The sequence below is a fragment of the Tenrec ecaudatus genome, chromosome 5 (genome assembly GCF_050624435.1).
Source record: "Tenrec ecaudatus isolate mTenEca1 chromosome 5, mTenEca1.hap1, whole genome shotgun sequence".
Taxonomy (NCBI): domain Eukaryota; kingdom Metazoa; phylum Chordata; class Mammalia; order Afrosoricida; family Tenrecidae; genus Tenrec; species Tenrec ecaudatus.
This window is the reverse complement of record NC_134534.1, coordinates 140,816,668-140,829,807: the sequence shown is the minus strand read 5'-3', so window position 1 is coordinate 140,829,807 and position 13,140 is coordinate 140,816,668. Positions and strand designations below refer to the sequence as shown.

The 13,140-nt window shown below is 45.6% G+C and overlaps 1 protein-coding gene across 2 annotated transcripts in view; it reads right to left on the bottom strand.

The window, feature by feature from the left end:
- Positions 1 to 13,140, bottom strand: part of CADPS (calcium dependent secretion activator) — a 534,502-nt gene that overhangs the window by 80,812 nt on the left and 440,550 nt on the right. For both annotated transcript variants that reach the window (XM_075549950.1, XM_075549951.1), the window contains 2 exons: positions 12,689 to 12,844; positions 8,353 to 8,500 (listed from right to left, as the gene is read on the bottom strand). In XM_075549950.1, coding sequence (XP_075406065.1) covers positions 8,353 to 8,500; positions 12,689 to 12,844 — 304 coding nt within the window. The remainder of the gene's footprint in view (positions 1 to 8,352; positions 8,501 to 12,688; positions 12,845 to 13,140) is intronic.

Sequence of the window (13,140 nt, the reverse complement as noted above, 5' to 3'; positions counted from 1 at the left end):
TAATTCACATATCATACAATTCAATAGTTCAATCCCATCAAGAAGAGTGGCAAAATCATCACTACAATCAGTGTTAGTAAGACTGCAATTTTTAAGGAGACAGACTGCTATCTCTTTCTCCTACAGAATGGCTAGTGGTGGCAAACCACCAACTTCTGGGTAAGCAGCTGAGTGCTTTAACAATCAGACCACCAGCACTTCCTCCACGTTGCATGGCCCTCATGGATCAGAACCCACATGGGCTATACCCCTAGCTTTCACAAAGGATTTCCTAGTAGGTGGCATAAACCCACAACAGAATGCAAAAAACCAACTACAGAATTCTGTTCTAGAAATACAAAGAAAGATTTACAAGCAAAAAAGAATTCAGGGATATCAACGGGGATCCAAATTCATTTTTGGGTCTTGAGCTAAGATCCAGCATCACATGCTTAATTACCCTCCTCGTGTGACTGCCTTGTTCTGCTAGGTTTTCTTTGAGTTGCTATGTATGATTCACATTTATTAAATTATGGGATTTAACTAAACCAGAAAAGCTAGCCGGGTGCAAAATAATACAAGAGGAAATATTAAGCATAGGATTTTTTTTGTGCAAATATAGACTATTACACACCATTTAAACAAGTTCTGCATATATAACTCAGCAACATCAATTACATTCTACGAATTACGCAACTATTCTCCCCTTCTGTCTCCAAATTGTTCTGCCGCCATTGACTTAAGCTCACTGCCCTCTAAGCCTCTACGTTGTCAAACTGATCTTCTGTAGATGATTGTTTAAAAGAGCACAAGGCTCAAGGCAGACATATTTATTAGGATAAACTAGTTTGGGGTTCAAAGAAGACTTCAAGGGATAGTTTTGTTTTAAGGTTTAAAGAGTAAAGATCATCTCAGAGAAATAGTTTTATTTTGGGGGGGGGGGTTGGGGGCTTCATTCAACCTCAATGGATCTAGAAGGCCTAGACTGCTTTGAGAATTAGAAATTCTGTTCTACATTCTTCCCCACTTTGATCAGGATTCTTCTATAGAATCTTTGGTCAAAATGATCCGTGACGGTCGCTTGGCTAAGAACACCACTGAAAATGGGAATGTTCTCCTGGAACACTCGGCTGGAGCAATTTTGTCAAGAGCAAAGTTATCCGGAGCAATTTTCCTCCACATACCAGACAAGCTTATGGGACTTAGTCTGAGGAGCTGATGAGCCTCAAAGCGGAACTACTTTCATTCTTTACACAGAAAACAATTCCAAGCATCTGATGATGCAGGGATTTGTAGAAACATCTTCTCATCTTCAACCTTTTCATGCCAGATGTGGCCCTACTTGCTCTCCAAACTGCAACCAGACTCACCACCACCAAGCCAATTCCAACTCCCAGCGGCCCTCTAGGACAGAGTGGAACTGCCCCTATGGATGGCTGAGGCCGTGATTCCTCACCGAAGCCAACCTTAGCTGTCTCTTGAGGAGCAGCTGGTGCTTTTAGCAGCCAAAAGCTTAACCCATTGTGCCATCGGGGCTCCTTGATTTCTCTCCCAATGGTTCCACTTTCTTCCTGTGCAAATACTGCTATCCTCCCGCTCCGACTCCTCTCTCTTGCTTTCCCTACTTGTAAAAACAAGTAATTTTGATATGATTAATCTACTTCTCACTCCCAGAAGAACCTTGGGCAAGACAAGCTCTGCTGGTCTGATTCATCTTCTCTGCAATGGGGCTAGAATTATCCCTGTTGGGAATATAGAAATGACAATGGTATTAACCTAACAGAGTAAGACCACAATGCATGCAGGCTTGTTGTAAAAGTTTAGAAGGGCTATCTGTCAAGAAAAGGAGTCCTAATGGCTCAGGGGGTTAAGGGTTGGGCTGCTAACCATAAGGTCGTCGATTAGAACCCACAGTTATGTTGCAGGCGAAAATGAAACAGTCTGCTCCTGTCATGGTTTACAGACTCAGAAATCTAAAGGGGCAGGTCTACTCTGCTCTCTAGGGCCACTATGAGTCAGAATTAACTGCATGGCAGTGGGTATGGCCATCAATTAATAATTGATTGAGGTGGTGGTTACATGTATGTAACCTATGTAAATTAATTTAAAATCTATATATTTTATTGTGTCCAAAGTATACTTAAAACCTACTTGGGGTAAGATGGAAGGGTGGGGTACTGACTACTCTGCTTACCACATAGCAGAGGTTACTTTGAGCAGCTGCCCTTCCTGTCAAATAAGTACCAAATAAATACACCCCCTTTGTGGTTCTCTTGTTATATGAGGGGTTACCCCCCCCAAAAAAAAAAACAACGGAAATGCATTGGGCAGAGCAGAGCTTTCACAGTGCGCATTTTTCCTGCGAGGCGAGCATCAGGCAACTTGCTCTGAGTCAGTGCACCCAGTGGTGTCGCCTTAGGAAGTTTCTATCTAGTCACAGTGTATTTTTTGGTAAAAGCAGTTTCACTCAAACCTTGTTTTTTTTTTTTTTTTTGATGGCTGATTTAAGAGAACAGTGTGTGGCTGTGAAAGTTTGTTTCCTGCTTGGGAAAAATGCTGCAGAAACTGTTGTGATGTTGAACACAGCTTACAAGGACAGTGCTAAGGGAGGAACTCAAGTGTACGAGTGGTTTTCTCATTTCAAAAAGGTGAAATGTTGATTGATGACAAACCTTGTTCTGGACATCTGTCAACTTCCCAAATGGATGAGAACCATGGATTCATAGTCCATTTGGAGTTCGTTCCACCAGGTCAGACTGCTAATCAAGCTTTCTATTTAGAGGTTCTGGAAAGATGGTGTAACAATGTGTGACAAAAAGGCCTGATTTGAAGCAAGCAGGGGACTGCTTTTGCCACCATGACAATGCACCTGCTCACACAGCCATCTCAGTGTGCCAGTTTTGGGAAAAAACCAGCATGCCTCTCTTGCCCCACCCACCTTACTCACCTGACCTTGCTGTGTGTGATTTCTTTTTGTTTCTGTGAATAAAGAGGGACATGAAAGGACGGCAATTTGACAACGTAGAAAAGGTGAAGAAAAACAACAACAATGAGGAAGGTACTATCCGCCATCCAAACAGAGGCGTTTGAAAAAGGTTTCCGAGAATGGAATCACAGATTTGACAACTCTATTAAGTGTAATGGAGAATACTTTGAAGGCAATAAGGTTGTTTTGTTCAAACATTTTTTTTTAATACATAGCTTCGGGAAGAAAAGAAAATTCCGTTGTTGGGGGAGCACTCCCTTGTGTAGTACTTATTTGATTGACTTGCTCTTTTTGAGCAGTGGTTAGTCTTTCAGCTTTACACTTGGGTCCTTCCTTTCTTATTCTCTGCAGGTACTCAGCTCCACGACTGCGCTATGCTGTGAACACCAGTGGAATGTCTTTAACCGACCACTCCCCTCCTATTATTTGGTCATGAAATATCTCGCAGTTGGATCAGCTACCCCATTCCAGCTGGATCCTAGTTAAGGGGCAAAAAGGAGCCTCTTTCATTTTCACATTTTCTGGTCTCTTATGCTGACCGCAAGGGAGTTACTTGAGCTCTATCTCCAAATTACACTCAAGGCAGGCAGCATGGCAGGCAGCAATGGAACTGCCAACAGTCAGTGCAATGGGAAACTGAGAGAGCTGACTTTGGCTTCTGATGAGCTGCGTTGCTGCAGATTCACAATCACTGTGGGGAAATCATTCCTCCTGACTTCCTGGGCTGCACATTTTGCCTTGTCATGGAACAGATTGTGTGGATGTTGTCTTTCTGTTAAGACCATCTGACCTTGGCAATGAGATGAAAACACACTAGACCAAGTGAGAAACTATTTAATACACAAATTTCTTTCTCTCTTGGTGCCTCACAAATTTTAATGAAATAAAAATTTAAGATGGACAAATGTGGCTAACAAATGTTTCAGCAGCTACCTCTAGATGAGATTTCACCCTGACGCTGAAACCCAGGAAGTGAACTTAAAACAAGAGAATATTGTATTACCTGGTCAGTATCTCCTGGAAAACGGGTGGAAGGCATGAGAATTCAGGCAGAGGCAGGTCTTGGTAGCTAGATTTTTAATATGGACTTTACCATCCAATACTCACAAAGTGCAAGCTACATGAAAACACCTGACTTCCTTCCACTCTGCTCTCTGGGTGTTTCCAGGCATCCGGACCAGTTTTACAGAGTATCTCCATTCTTCAACGTGAGGAGTGCTCTCCAAAGTAAGAAAGTTAAAGACGGTTCACTTAACTGTGGCTTGCCCTTGAAGTTCTAGCCAAGGTCAGAGCCACTGACTGGGTGGCCTCTCAGAGGGACTATCTATTGACAGACGGTGATGCCTGGCTTCACTCTGACTTTTCTCGGCTATTTTGCCTTCTGAGGTCAGAAGAGGCCTCACTTTAGAGGCCTGGTCTCTTAGATGTCTCCCGTGCAATCACATTAAGAGTAAGGCAGGTCTTCCCAAGTTAACTGGGAAAAGCCAATAATTTTAGCATCAAAATGGAATGCAGTAGTGGACAGGCCCCCAATGAAGCTCACTTTTTCTGGGGTGGATGTACCGTTTCAGCAAAAGCAGAAAATGTTTACAAATCCCAGTTATTGCTTCTCCTTGAAAAAGAAAAAAAAAACTCCCCCTGAAAGCCATGGGGGAAATATACAGAGTCTTCTCTCCTTCACCAAACAGAAGGATATTCAGAAAGAGGTAGCTACAGCTGTTCTGCCTAAAAAAAGTTACTATTAGGGCACACCTAAATGTTCTATTCTCAGATCTAGAAATTAGGGGGTCATACCCTCAATTTCAACGAGCTGCATTCAACCCAAAAGTTGTGTGTCACATACTAAATCCCTCATTTCGCAAAGTATGGCAGTAAGGCCATAGGAGTAAGGAGTTTGCTCAAGATCACAGTCAGACAACTAATGTGTGGGGTCCATAAGCTGACCAGGCCACCAGACAATGTTTTTTTCTAGAAAACCAGACACTATGGTTAAGTCAAGTTCATTCTATGCCACCTCAGGAGTAGTATCACTCAGAGACAGAACCTGCTGTGGTAAAAGTCAGCTTGCTATTTCTCATCATGTATCTTCACATAGAGCCCATGGCTGTGCCTAATGGGTCCGTGGATCCTCCAAAATTAGTCAACTTGTGTGAGAGTACTTTTTTGGGTGGTGGTGGGGGGGAATGGCTCTGTAACTTGCATCACATTCTCAGTGGGATCTTGAGAACCACCTCCTCTTCCCACTACTTTCCCCACACCCTCAGCTCAGCTTGAAAAGGAAAAAAAAAATTAGCATCAGATTGACTTGGCTGGTTTGAAAGAATTACTCAGCTGCCTGCATAGGAATGTGGCTGCTCTGTAAATATGGCCATAATTCAATCAATCTGGATAGGGATCGGAAGGACAGCCGAGGAGGAAAGGGAGCCAGCTCTACGGCATCCACCCCTCCTCATTCTGGAGTGAAGTCATCCTGTGAAACCAAGCTAACCTGGGCATCTCAAAGAGCTCCCAGGGCAAAGACCTCCTCAGCGTGAGAGCACCACTGGACTTCAGAGGGCAGCATTAAGAAAGTGACAACCTTCAATAAGCTCAACATCACTGCCAATCAAAGCCATAATGAGATACACTTCACACTCTCATGATTAGAGTGTGTGTAACAAAACAGCCCAAAAGACCGACACCAACAAATGTTGGGGATATACACTGGAACCCTATATGCTGCTGGTGTACGTTTAAAGAGTTGCAACTGGTTTTGGAAAACAGCGTGAAGTTGCTAAAAAGAACATTGTGACCACGTGACACAGCAATTCCACTTCTGGTCATTTGAAACCGAGCCCTCCCCGAACAACTTGTTCCTGAATGTTCACAGGGGCAATATTAATAACAGCTAAAGGGAGAACATAACCCATAGGTCCATCTGCATGTGAATTAATAAACAAAACATGGTCTAGCCAGACAATGAAATAGTTAAAAGAAAAACCTGATATACATGTGGGCCAGGATGACCCTTGTGGAATCATGCTAACTGAAATACAGCCAGATTCTAAGACAACTTACTAAGATTGCATTTATATGAACCTTCCAGAATAGGTATATACCGAGAGACTCAAAATAGATCCCTAGTGGTGGTTGGGGGTGGGGGCTGGTAGAGGGTGGGAGATGTTGAGGTGCTCAGAAGTTTATGGCTATACAACTTTGTGAGTGCATGTGTGTTATCTCACAATGTATGTCAATTATATTCAATAGCAACAAACAAATGAGGCGCCTCAAAGGGAGAAACATCCACAAGAGACAAGATTCTGGAAAGTTTGAGCTCAAAGTCATAATGAACTTCAGGGTCCACCAAAAGTAGGGGTTTTCCAGTGGGCACTCTGAGGCCTCAGGGAGCTTGAGTCGGTGGTGGGCATTGGTCAATGGCAGTTTGACCTAGGGGGCTGCTCTTCCTCAACCCCCGGTCCCCATGTCACTCAGAGCAGCCCTCCTTTGTTGTTGCACGTGTTGGCCTTCCGGGAAAGGGTCGAAGAACAAATTCTGCAACTACACCTAGTCTAGCCTTTCCAAAGGTTGGGTGGGAAACTTAGAGGTCAGTAGGCTTATGTTACTGGGGAAGGAACAATTCAGAAAAGGAGGATGCAAATCGTTTTTACAAGCCCATGAATGTAATTGGTGAAGCTACATTTTAAATGGAGAAATTGTTGAATTCGTGTGCACTTTGTTGTGCTTATTCTCAACAACAGAAATAAATTTTAAAAAGTTAAAAAAAAAGTAGAATAGTACTATTGTTTTACAAATGAGGAAACTGAGCTTCAAAGAGGCGGAATGAAAGACATGTTCAATCGCAACCTGCAGCACAGCCAGGGCACAAATTCATGTGTCTGGACCCTAATCCAGGCCTTCCCTTAAGGGGTTGTTCTCTTTAATCTTTCTCCATCAGTGAGTTTCCAAGAAGGACCCATGGTGATACAGTGGGTTAAGCAAGGGATTGCTAACTGAACGGCAGAGGGTTCTAATCTACCAGCCACTCCACAGTAGGAAGATGGGGCAGTCTGCTCCCAGAAAGATTTGCAGCCTTGGAAACCTTACGGGACAGTTCTACTTTGTCCTAGAGGGTCCCTGTGAGTTGGATGGGATACAACAGTCGCAGGTGACTTTCAAAGTGTGGTCCCTGAATCAGCATCACTAGGGAACTTGTCAGAAATGCAAATTCTCAGGCCACAGGCCAGATCTACCGGGAACGCTTATGGTGGAGCCCGGCAATCTGTTCCAAAGAGCCCTCTGGCCAGGCTTGGTGGACACTGCAATTTGAGGACCTCTGCTCTGGTCACTCGAGTGCAGCGAATGGGTCTAGAAAAGGGAAGCAAGGAGCTCCGTGTATTTGATTCAGGGTCCTAGAATGTGCCCCCTCCACAAGCCCCACCCCAACTTCGGGAGGCCCCTGCAGGGTGGGGGTGGGGAACCAAGCAGGAGCAGAAGCTGCCTGGGGGTGGCTGAGGAAACAAGGTTGGGAAGGGTTTTGCCAGGAAGAGAATATCACCAACCCACATTTAAAGCTGGACGGTGCCGAGAGAGAAAATAAATAGCGAATAAGGAGCAAATATAATTTAGTAAAAATTCCGAGCATGCAAGGCTGGTATCGAAAGATCTGATTTAGGAGCAATTGATGCCAATTGGCAACAACATGAGAGTTGCCAGAAATGTTTCTGAATTAATTCTAAATTGGTATATGAATATCGAGCTGGCTTAAGGCCACCAGAGAAAAATGATCATGATAGTCTTTAATCATGCCCAAGTTGCTGTTCCTTCTTTACATTTTAAATACCGCCTTGGAATTGGAAACTTCACAAGGGACTAAACTTTTGGTCAGGGAAGTTTCACAGTCAACTCACTCCAATGAAAATGAAAAAGTCCTGTGGAAATTTTTTTGGGACATCCGGAACCTGCAGCCTGGCTTCTGCAGCACGGTGATCGAGCATGCTAGGTTGCGGGAGGTGCCCAGTGCGGGACAAAAGATGGCCTGTGTTCCAGACGTCCTGCGTATAAAACGCACCTCAAGTGTGCAAGGAACGTGGCTTCGGGCGAACACAGATCTGTTAGCAATAACAGCCTCAGAAGAAAGGTCACCACACACGATTGGCTTAAGGGAGCTTAGCAGTCACCCCAGCTGGGGCCAAGCAGTACTTCAAGGTCAATGGCGTTCTCATCAGCAAATAAATAGCTTTGACACACAGATACCACACCCTCATCTGCGGACTATTTATGCGTCTTAATCCACAAATGTTAAAGTACATTTCTGAAGCTAGTAGATGGAAGGAATTTGTGAAGATAATCTTTTACATGATCGCTGGAAGGGGAAAAATATATCTGGTTTAAAAAAAATTTTTTTTTACCTCTTGGCCCATTTCCATACTGCAAAGTTTTGTTGATTGAGCTTTGGCATCAACCATAACATTAAACATGGTGCATATTGACTGTGGGACCCGAAAATCTGTTGATCGACTGGTTTTTTGCAGCTTAACTTCAAATGCAATCCTGGTTCTATTAAAACAAAGTAGGGAGAGACCAATTCAGCATTCAGATGGCAGCAGGTGGAAAAGGCAAATTGAGGGCTGTGATCGGTTTCAATCGACAATGATTTCACATGTGCTCTCTTTTAAGCGACTTTCCCAACCGAGGCAGGCCTATTCATGCAGCCGGCCGCAGAGCCCTCCCTTCTCGGCAGTGCACGGGACACCTGTAGCTCCGTGTATTTCTGCCCATAGTTTACAGGCTACGCGGAGAACCATAATTGCAGGAGAATGAATGAATGAACAAAAACCCGATCACAGCATTATAGCACTTGCACGTTCTCTCACGTTGGCAACTGCCTACCTCGGATCACTTCCTTGGGGGAAGGGGAGAAAAAAAGCGGCTTCTAGCCTTCCAAACCTCATGGTAGGGTGAAAAAGCTTAAGTGACATGTATTATTTTTGTTCTTTCCGGTTTAAAAAGACATGGAGGAGGGAGGGAAGAGCCATATTGGGGAATTTTCATAAAATCCTCCCCCCCAATGTTAACATATTATTTTGCAAGAAGAATCTGCTATTTTCATAATGTATCGTTTCATAGATTTTTAGAACATTTACATAAGATTGATAATACTCTAAGATTTAAAAATACTTAATAATATAATAATATTGATTAAAATACCACATATACTTACCGATGGGAGGGCTGTGTAAGGGTGGTGCCCTAACACAATTCTGACAGTACTAGTACCAGTAACTTGTTGCCCCTGTCACCTTGATTCTGACTCAGGGCGATCCTGTGAGCGCACCAGAGGAGAACTGAGCTCCATGGACTTTCAGTGGCCAGTGTTTTAGAGGTAGCTTGCCAGCCCTTTCTTCCGAGGCACCTCTGGGTAGACTTGAATCTCTAAACTTTCCATCAGCAGCTGAGCACATTAGCAGTTTGCATTACCCAGGGGACTCCAATTCTGACATCGTCAGGTTAGAGTATGCCACCAACTGAGCACTAACCATGCATGGGAACAGCCTAGCCTGACATGGCTAGTTGGTACCACAGGTGCAGAGTCCTCTACACCAGCTTTGCCCATGGGCCCTGCCAGCTTTGCCCATGGGCCCTGTGAAATCTTAAATGCTTTCAGAGAAGTAGGTCACATCATCACTCGTCTTTTAAAGAAACGCTCTCTGGTTAGTAAGTGGCTGTATTAAAGCCTCCTTTGGTCCAACGCATCTTTTCTATTTTCTTTTTTTAAGCAAAAGGGAAGAAATTTACTGGGAGCCCATATGGGAACCTTACAGGGGCCCAGCATACCCTACTGTGTAGGCATGCCCAGCAAAGGGTCATACCATTCACTGGACCCCAGAGGGACTCCCCTTGAGCCGAGCCCCAAAGCCCCTGGACTGGCTGGGGGTGGCGATGCATCTTTCCAACAGTGTTGGCTGCCAGGTTCTGGAGACCACACAGCCACCAGGAAGGCATCTGCTTAAAGAGGTAGTCATCGTTTTCTAACAGTATTTAGGAGACCACACGGCTAGCTAGCTCAGGAAAGGGTACCAGCTTGGAAACACACCCTGGGTGCAGGCAAGGGAACCAAATGTAATTTCTAAGGTTGGAAGTCCACTTCTTAAGGAAAGGGGGAATAAAACATGGGAACACACACCCCCTTAAAACACCTTGCATATTATACGATCGTGAAACATAAATGTATCTTGGCATCTAAAGGCTCAATGCACTTGAAGTAACTTTCTACTCATGATGACCATTGTAAGTCAACATGAAAACGCTCCGTTATCTGGTGTCATGAAAAGGCAGCGTGATGGGGATTGGGTTGGAGAGGTCCCTGGGCGGGTCTTTGGAAGCTGGGGTGCCAGTTCTGGCCCTGGGTGAGAAAGGGGGAGCTTACGCACGTTGCTCCCTCACAATGAAATCAGCGCCTTCTGATTTCATGGGAGAGCTGTCCACAGCCCATGTGCAGAGAGAAGCCGAGTGCAAAATGAACGTGACGGGGAGGGTTGATGTGCACTGACAGGGACCACAAGACAGGAGTGGAGAGGCCACTTAAAACCAGCTCTCCTCGAGGGCAGTCAGAGTGCCTGACTTTCTCCAGAACAGTGCCGGATGCCAACTGGACCGGACGCTCTGCATTGTCTATGAACTGAGTGGTGGAACTCGGTAACGAGAAGTGCCTTTCTAATTTTCCAGCCATGGAAATTCACATCTAAGGAACAATACCTTACTAAGTTGTCTTTCTAGAACAAAGTTAGTTATTCTGTCCCGAAGAGGAAAGAAGGCATGGATGCAGGCTCTTCTAGGCCCAATGTCAAGTCTATGTCCTAGAATAACCAAGGGCATCTTCACATTCTTCTCTGAGTCCAGGGCTGATACTTCCATCCATTTTTGCTTTGGGCTTGTGCTTAGAACTTTAATCAAGAGAGACATCAGGAAATTTAAGTCTCCATGGTCGATTAAAGGTTGCCCCAACAGTGGCTAAATGCAGAGGGTAGGGGCCGGGGAAGAGCAAAGGTCACAGAAGTGAACACGTTATCTTCCCCCCCCCCACCCCCCCCGTCTCTGTGTGGCTCACACTTGGTAACCATAGCACTACAATTGCCATGCGGTAAGGGATAAAACAGAGGCACTGCAAACTTTGACATCTGAGTATCACCTATTTCTTACTCTCGGCAGGCTGGCTTCTCTGAGGACAGAAATGCCTTACTGTGAAATGTATGTGCAGCAGATCCAAAGCGGTCCACAGATAAATCTTCATTTTAATGCCTATCAGCCCTTAGAACACATCAGGGGAGAACTTTTTGTGGTAAGGAATCATCCTCTAACAAGGTTTTTTTTCTTCTTTGTTTTAGAAGCATTTGAACAAAAGCGAGAGTTGCTTTTCTGCAGCTGGTGTGGTTTATGCTCAGGGTTGCCATGAGTCAGAATTCACTTGAGAGGGACTGCTTTCATTTGAGATGGGGGAATTCAGGACTCTCGGGAAATCTTTCTTTTGACCTCGGGGCAAGAAGGGGCAGAAGATCGCAACACACCGAGTCTGGATCACCAGGCTGTGACGCTTCCAGAAGCGTCACAAAAGGCCTGTCCAGACTCTCCGAGAGCACTGGGTTCCTTCCCCAAATCCTACTGCGACGCGCACCTACCTGACCTCAGGTTGTCCTTTTGTCTTTTGAGTTCCCAGTTTTGATGCTCTTACTTCTCTTTTCTTCCTCCAAGATGTAAAATGATGAATTCCGAGCACTCCCGGCCAAACCCAATCCCCATCACCTGCAACCGATCCATCAACTAAACTACACAACATCTGGAATGGCCTGAGCCGATCGTGGTCTTTTTTGAATGAAAAAAATAATGAAACCATTATGCACTGGAAAAGGAACGTGGATGTGTGTCTGGGGAGAGCGGCGTGATGCTGGTGCTGTTCAATCAGTGGAGTTTCATTTATGTTTCTTATAAACAGATAGAGAGACTCCAGGAGGGAAGGAGACAGAGGGCCTTCCAGCCTCCATTGTAAGCCAAGAACCGAGCCCCCTGGCATGTAGGAGGGGCGCAAACAATGAAGGTTGAATGTATGCACATGTTCCCTGTCTTCTTCCTTGAATCTTCTCAACTATCTAGGTGCAGCATTCCGCCTCAGTGTGGTTTGTCAAGTGACAGAACTGTGGGACGCCACAATGCCTCTTCAATGGCACCTCTCCTCTCCTCCATGCTTAGTTCCGTTTGGGGCAAGGCAGTGAATAGCTGCCCCGTAGTGGGTGCCACCCCCAACATGCAGAGGCTGGATGCTGCTGCTGACGTCCCGCCCACTTTGCCAGGAGATCATCGGACCCGTGCTCACCTGCACTGCCTACGCTAGCTCTGGAATTGCAGTTTCGTCTCTTTCTTGCATGAAATGCCCCGGGCTTACATGTCACACGTCTTCAGTGAGCGACCCTTTTGTAGGAAACATTGGTAGATAGAGGACTACAGAGATGGACAAGAGTGGATGTGGATCCTTTCCTGGTGGGCCCAACAACCACTGAAAACCTTGTGGTCAGACGGCTTGGGGGTTGGAGCAGGTTTAGGGCAGGTGGATGGAGTCTAGGTGTGGGCCGTCCATACACCCGCTGACTTGGACGAGCTCCGGCCTTCTCAACAGAATTCCCACTCAAGGTCCCCGTCAGGTGTGCGGTGGAGAAAGCATGCAGAACCTGCCGCCCGGCCACCGCTGCTTACCTTTTGACACACGACTCAATCATGTCACTTGCCATCAGCTTCAGCCGTTGTTCCAGGTGCTTTCCAAACTCTTCCTCGGGCCAGTGCAAGTCCCGAATGAAGGCCTGAAGGGCATCGAGTTTCCAGAACAGGTCCTCCGAGGTGCCTGATCCATTACTGACGGGATAAAGATTAGAAGGCAGCCGTCACGTGCGGGCCCCGAGCTCGGAAAAGGCCAACACGAAGACAAGTGGGGCTCGAAGGCTTAAGGCACACAGTGGCTTCCACATACGGGACGCGTGTGTTGGCGGCAGAGGCGGGGCAATCTCCACCAGCAGATTTTGAGTTTTACCATACAGCCTACTCTGTTGGGCCAATGATCCCAGACCAGCGAGGGAAGTCTGAAGGAGGCATTCATTGCCTCAGGGCAAGAAGGAGAACCGTGTATGGTAAAAATCAGCCTTCTTTCGATT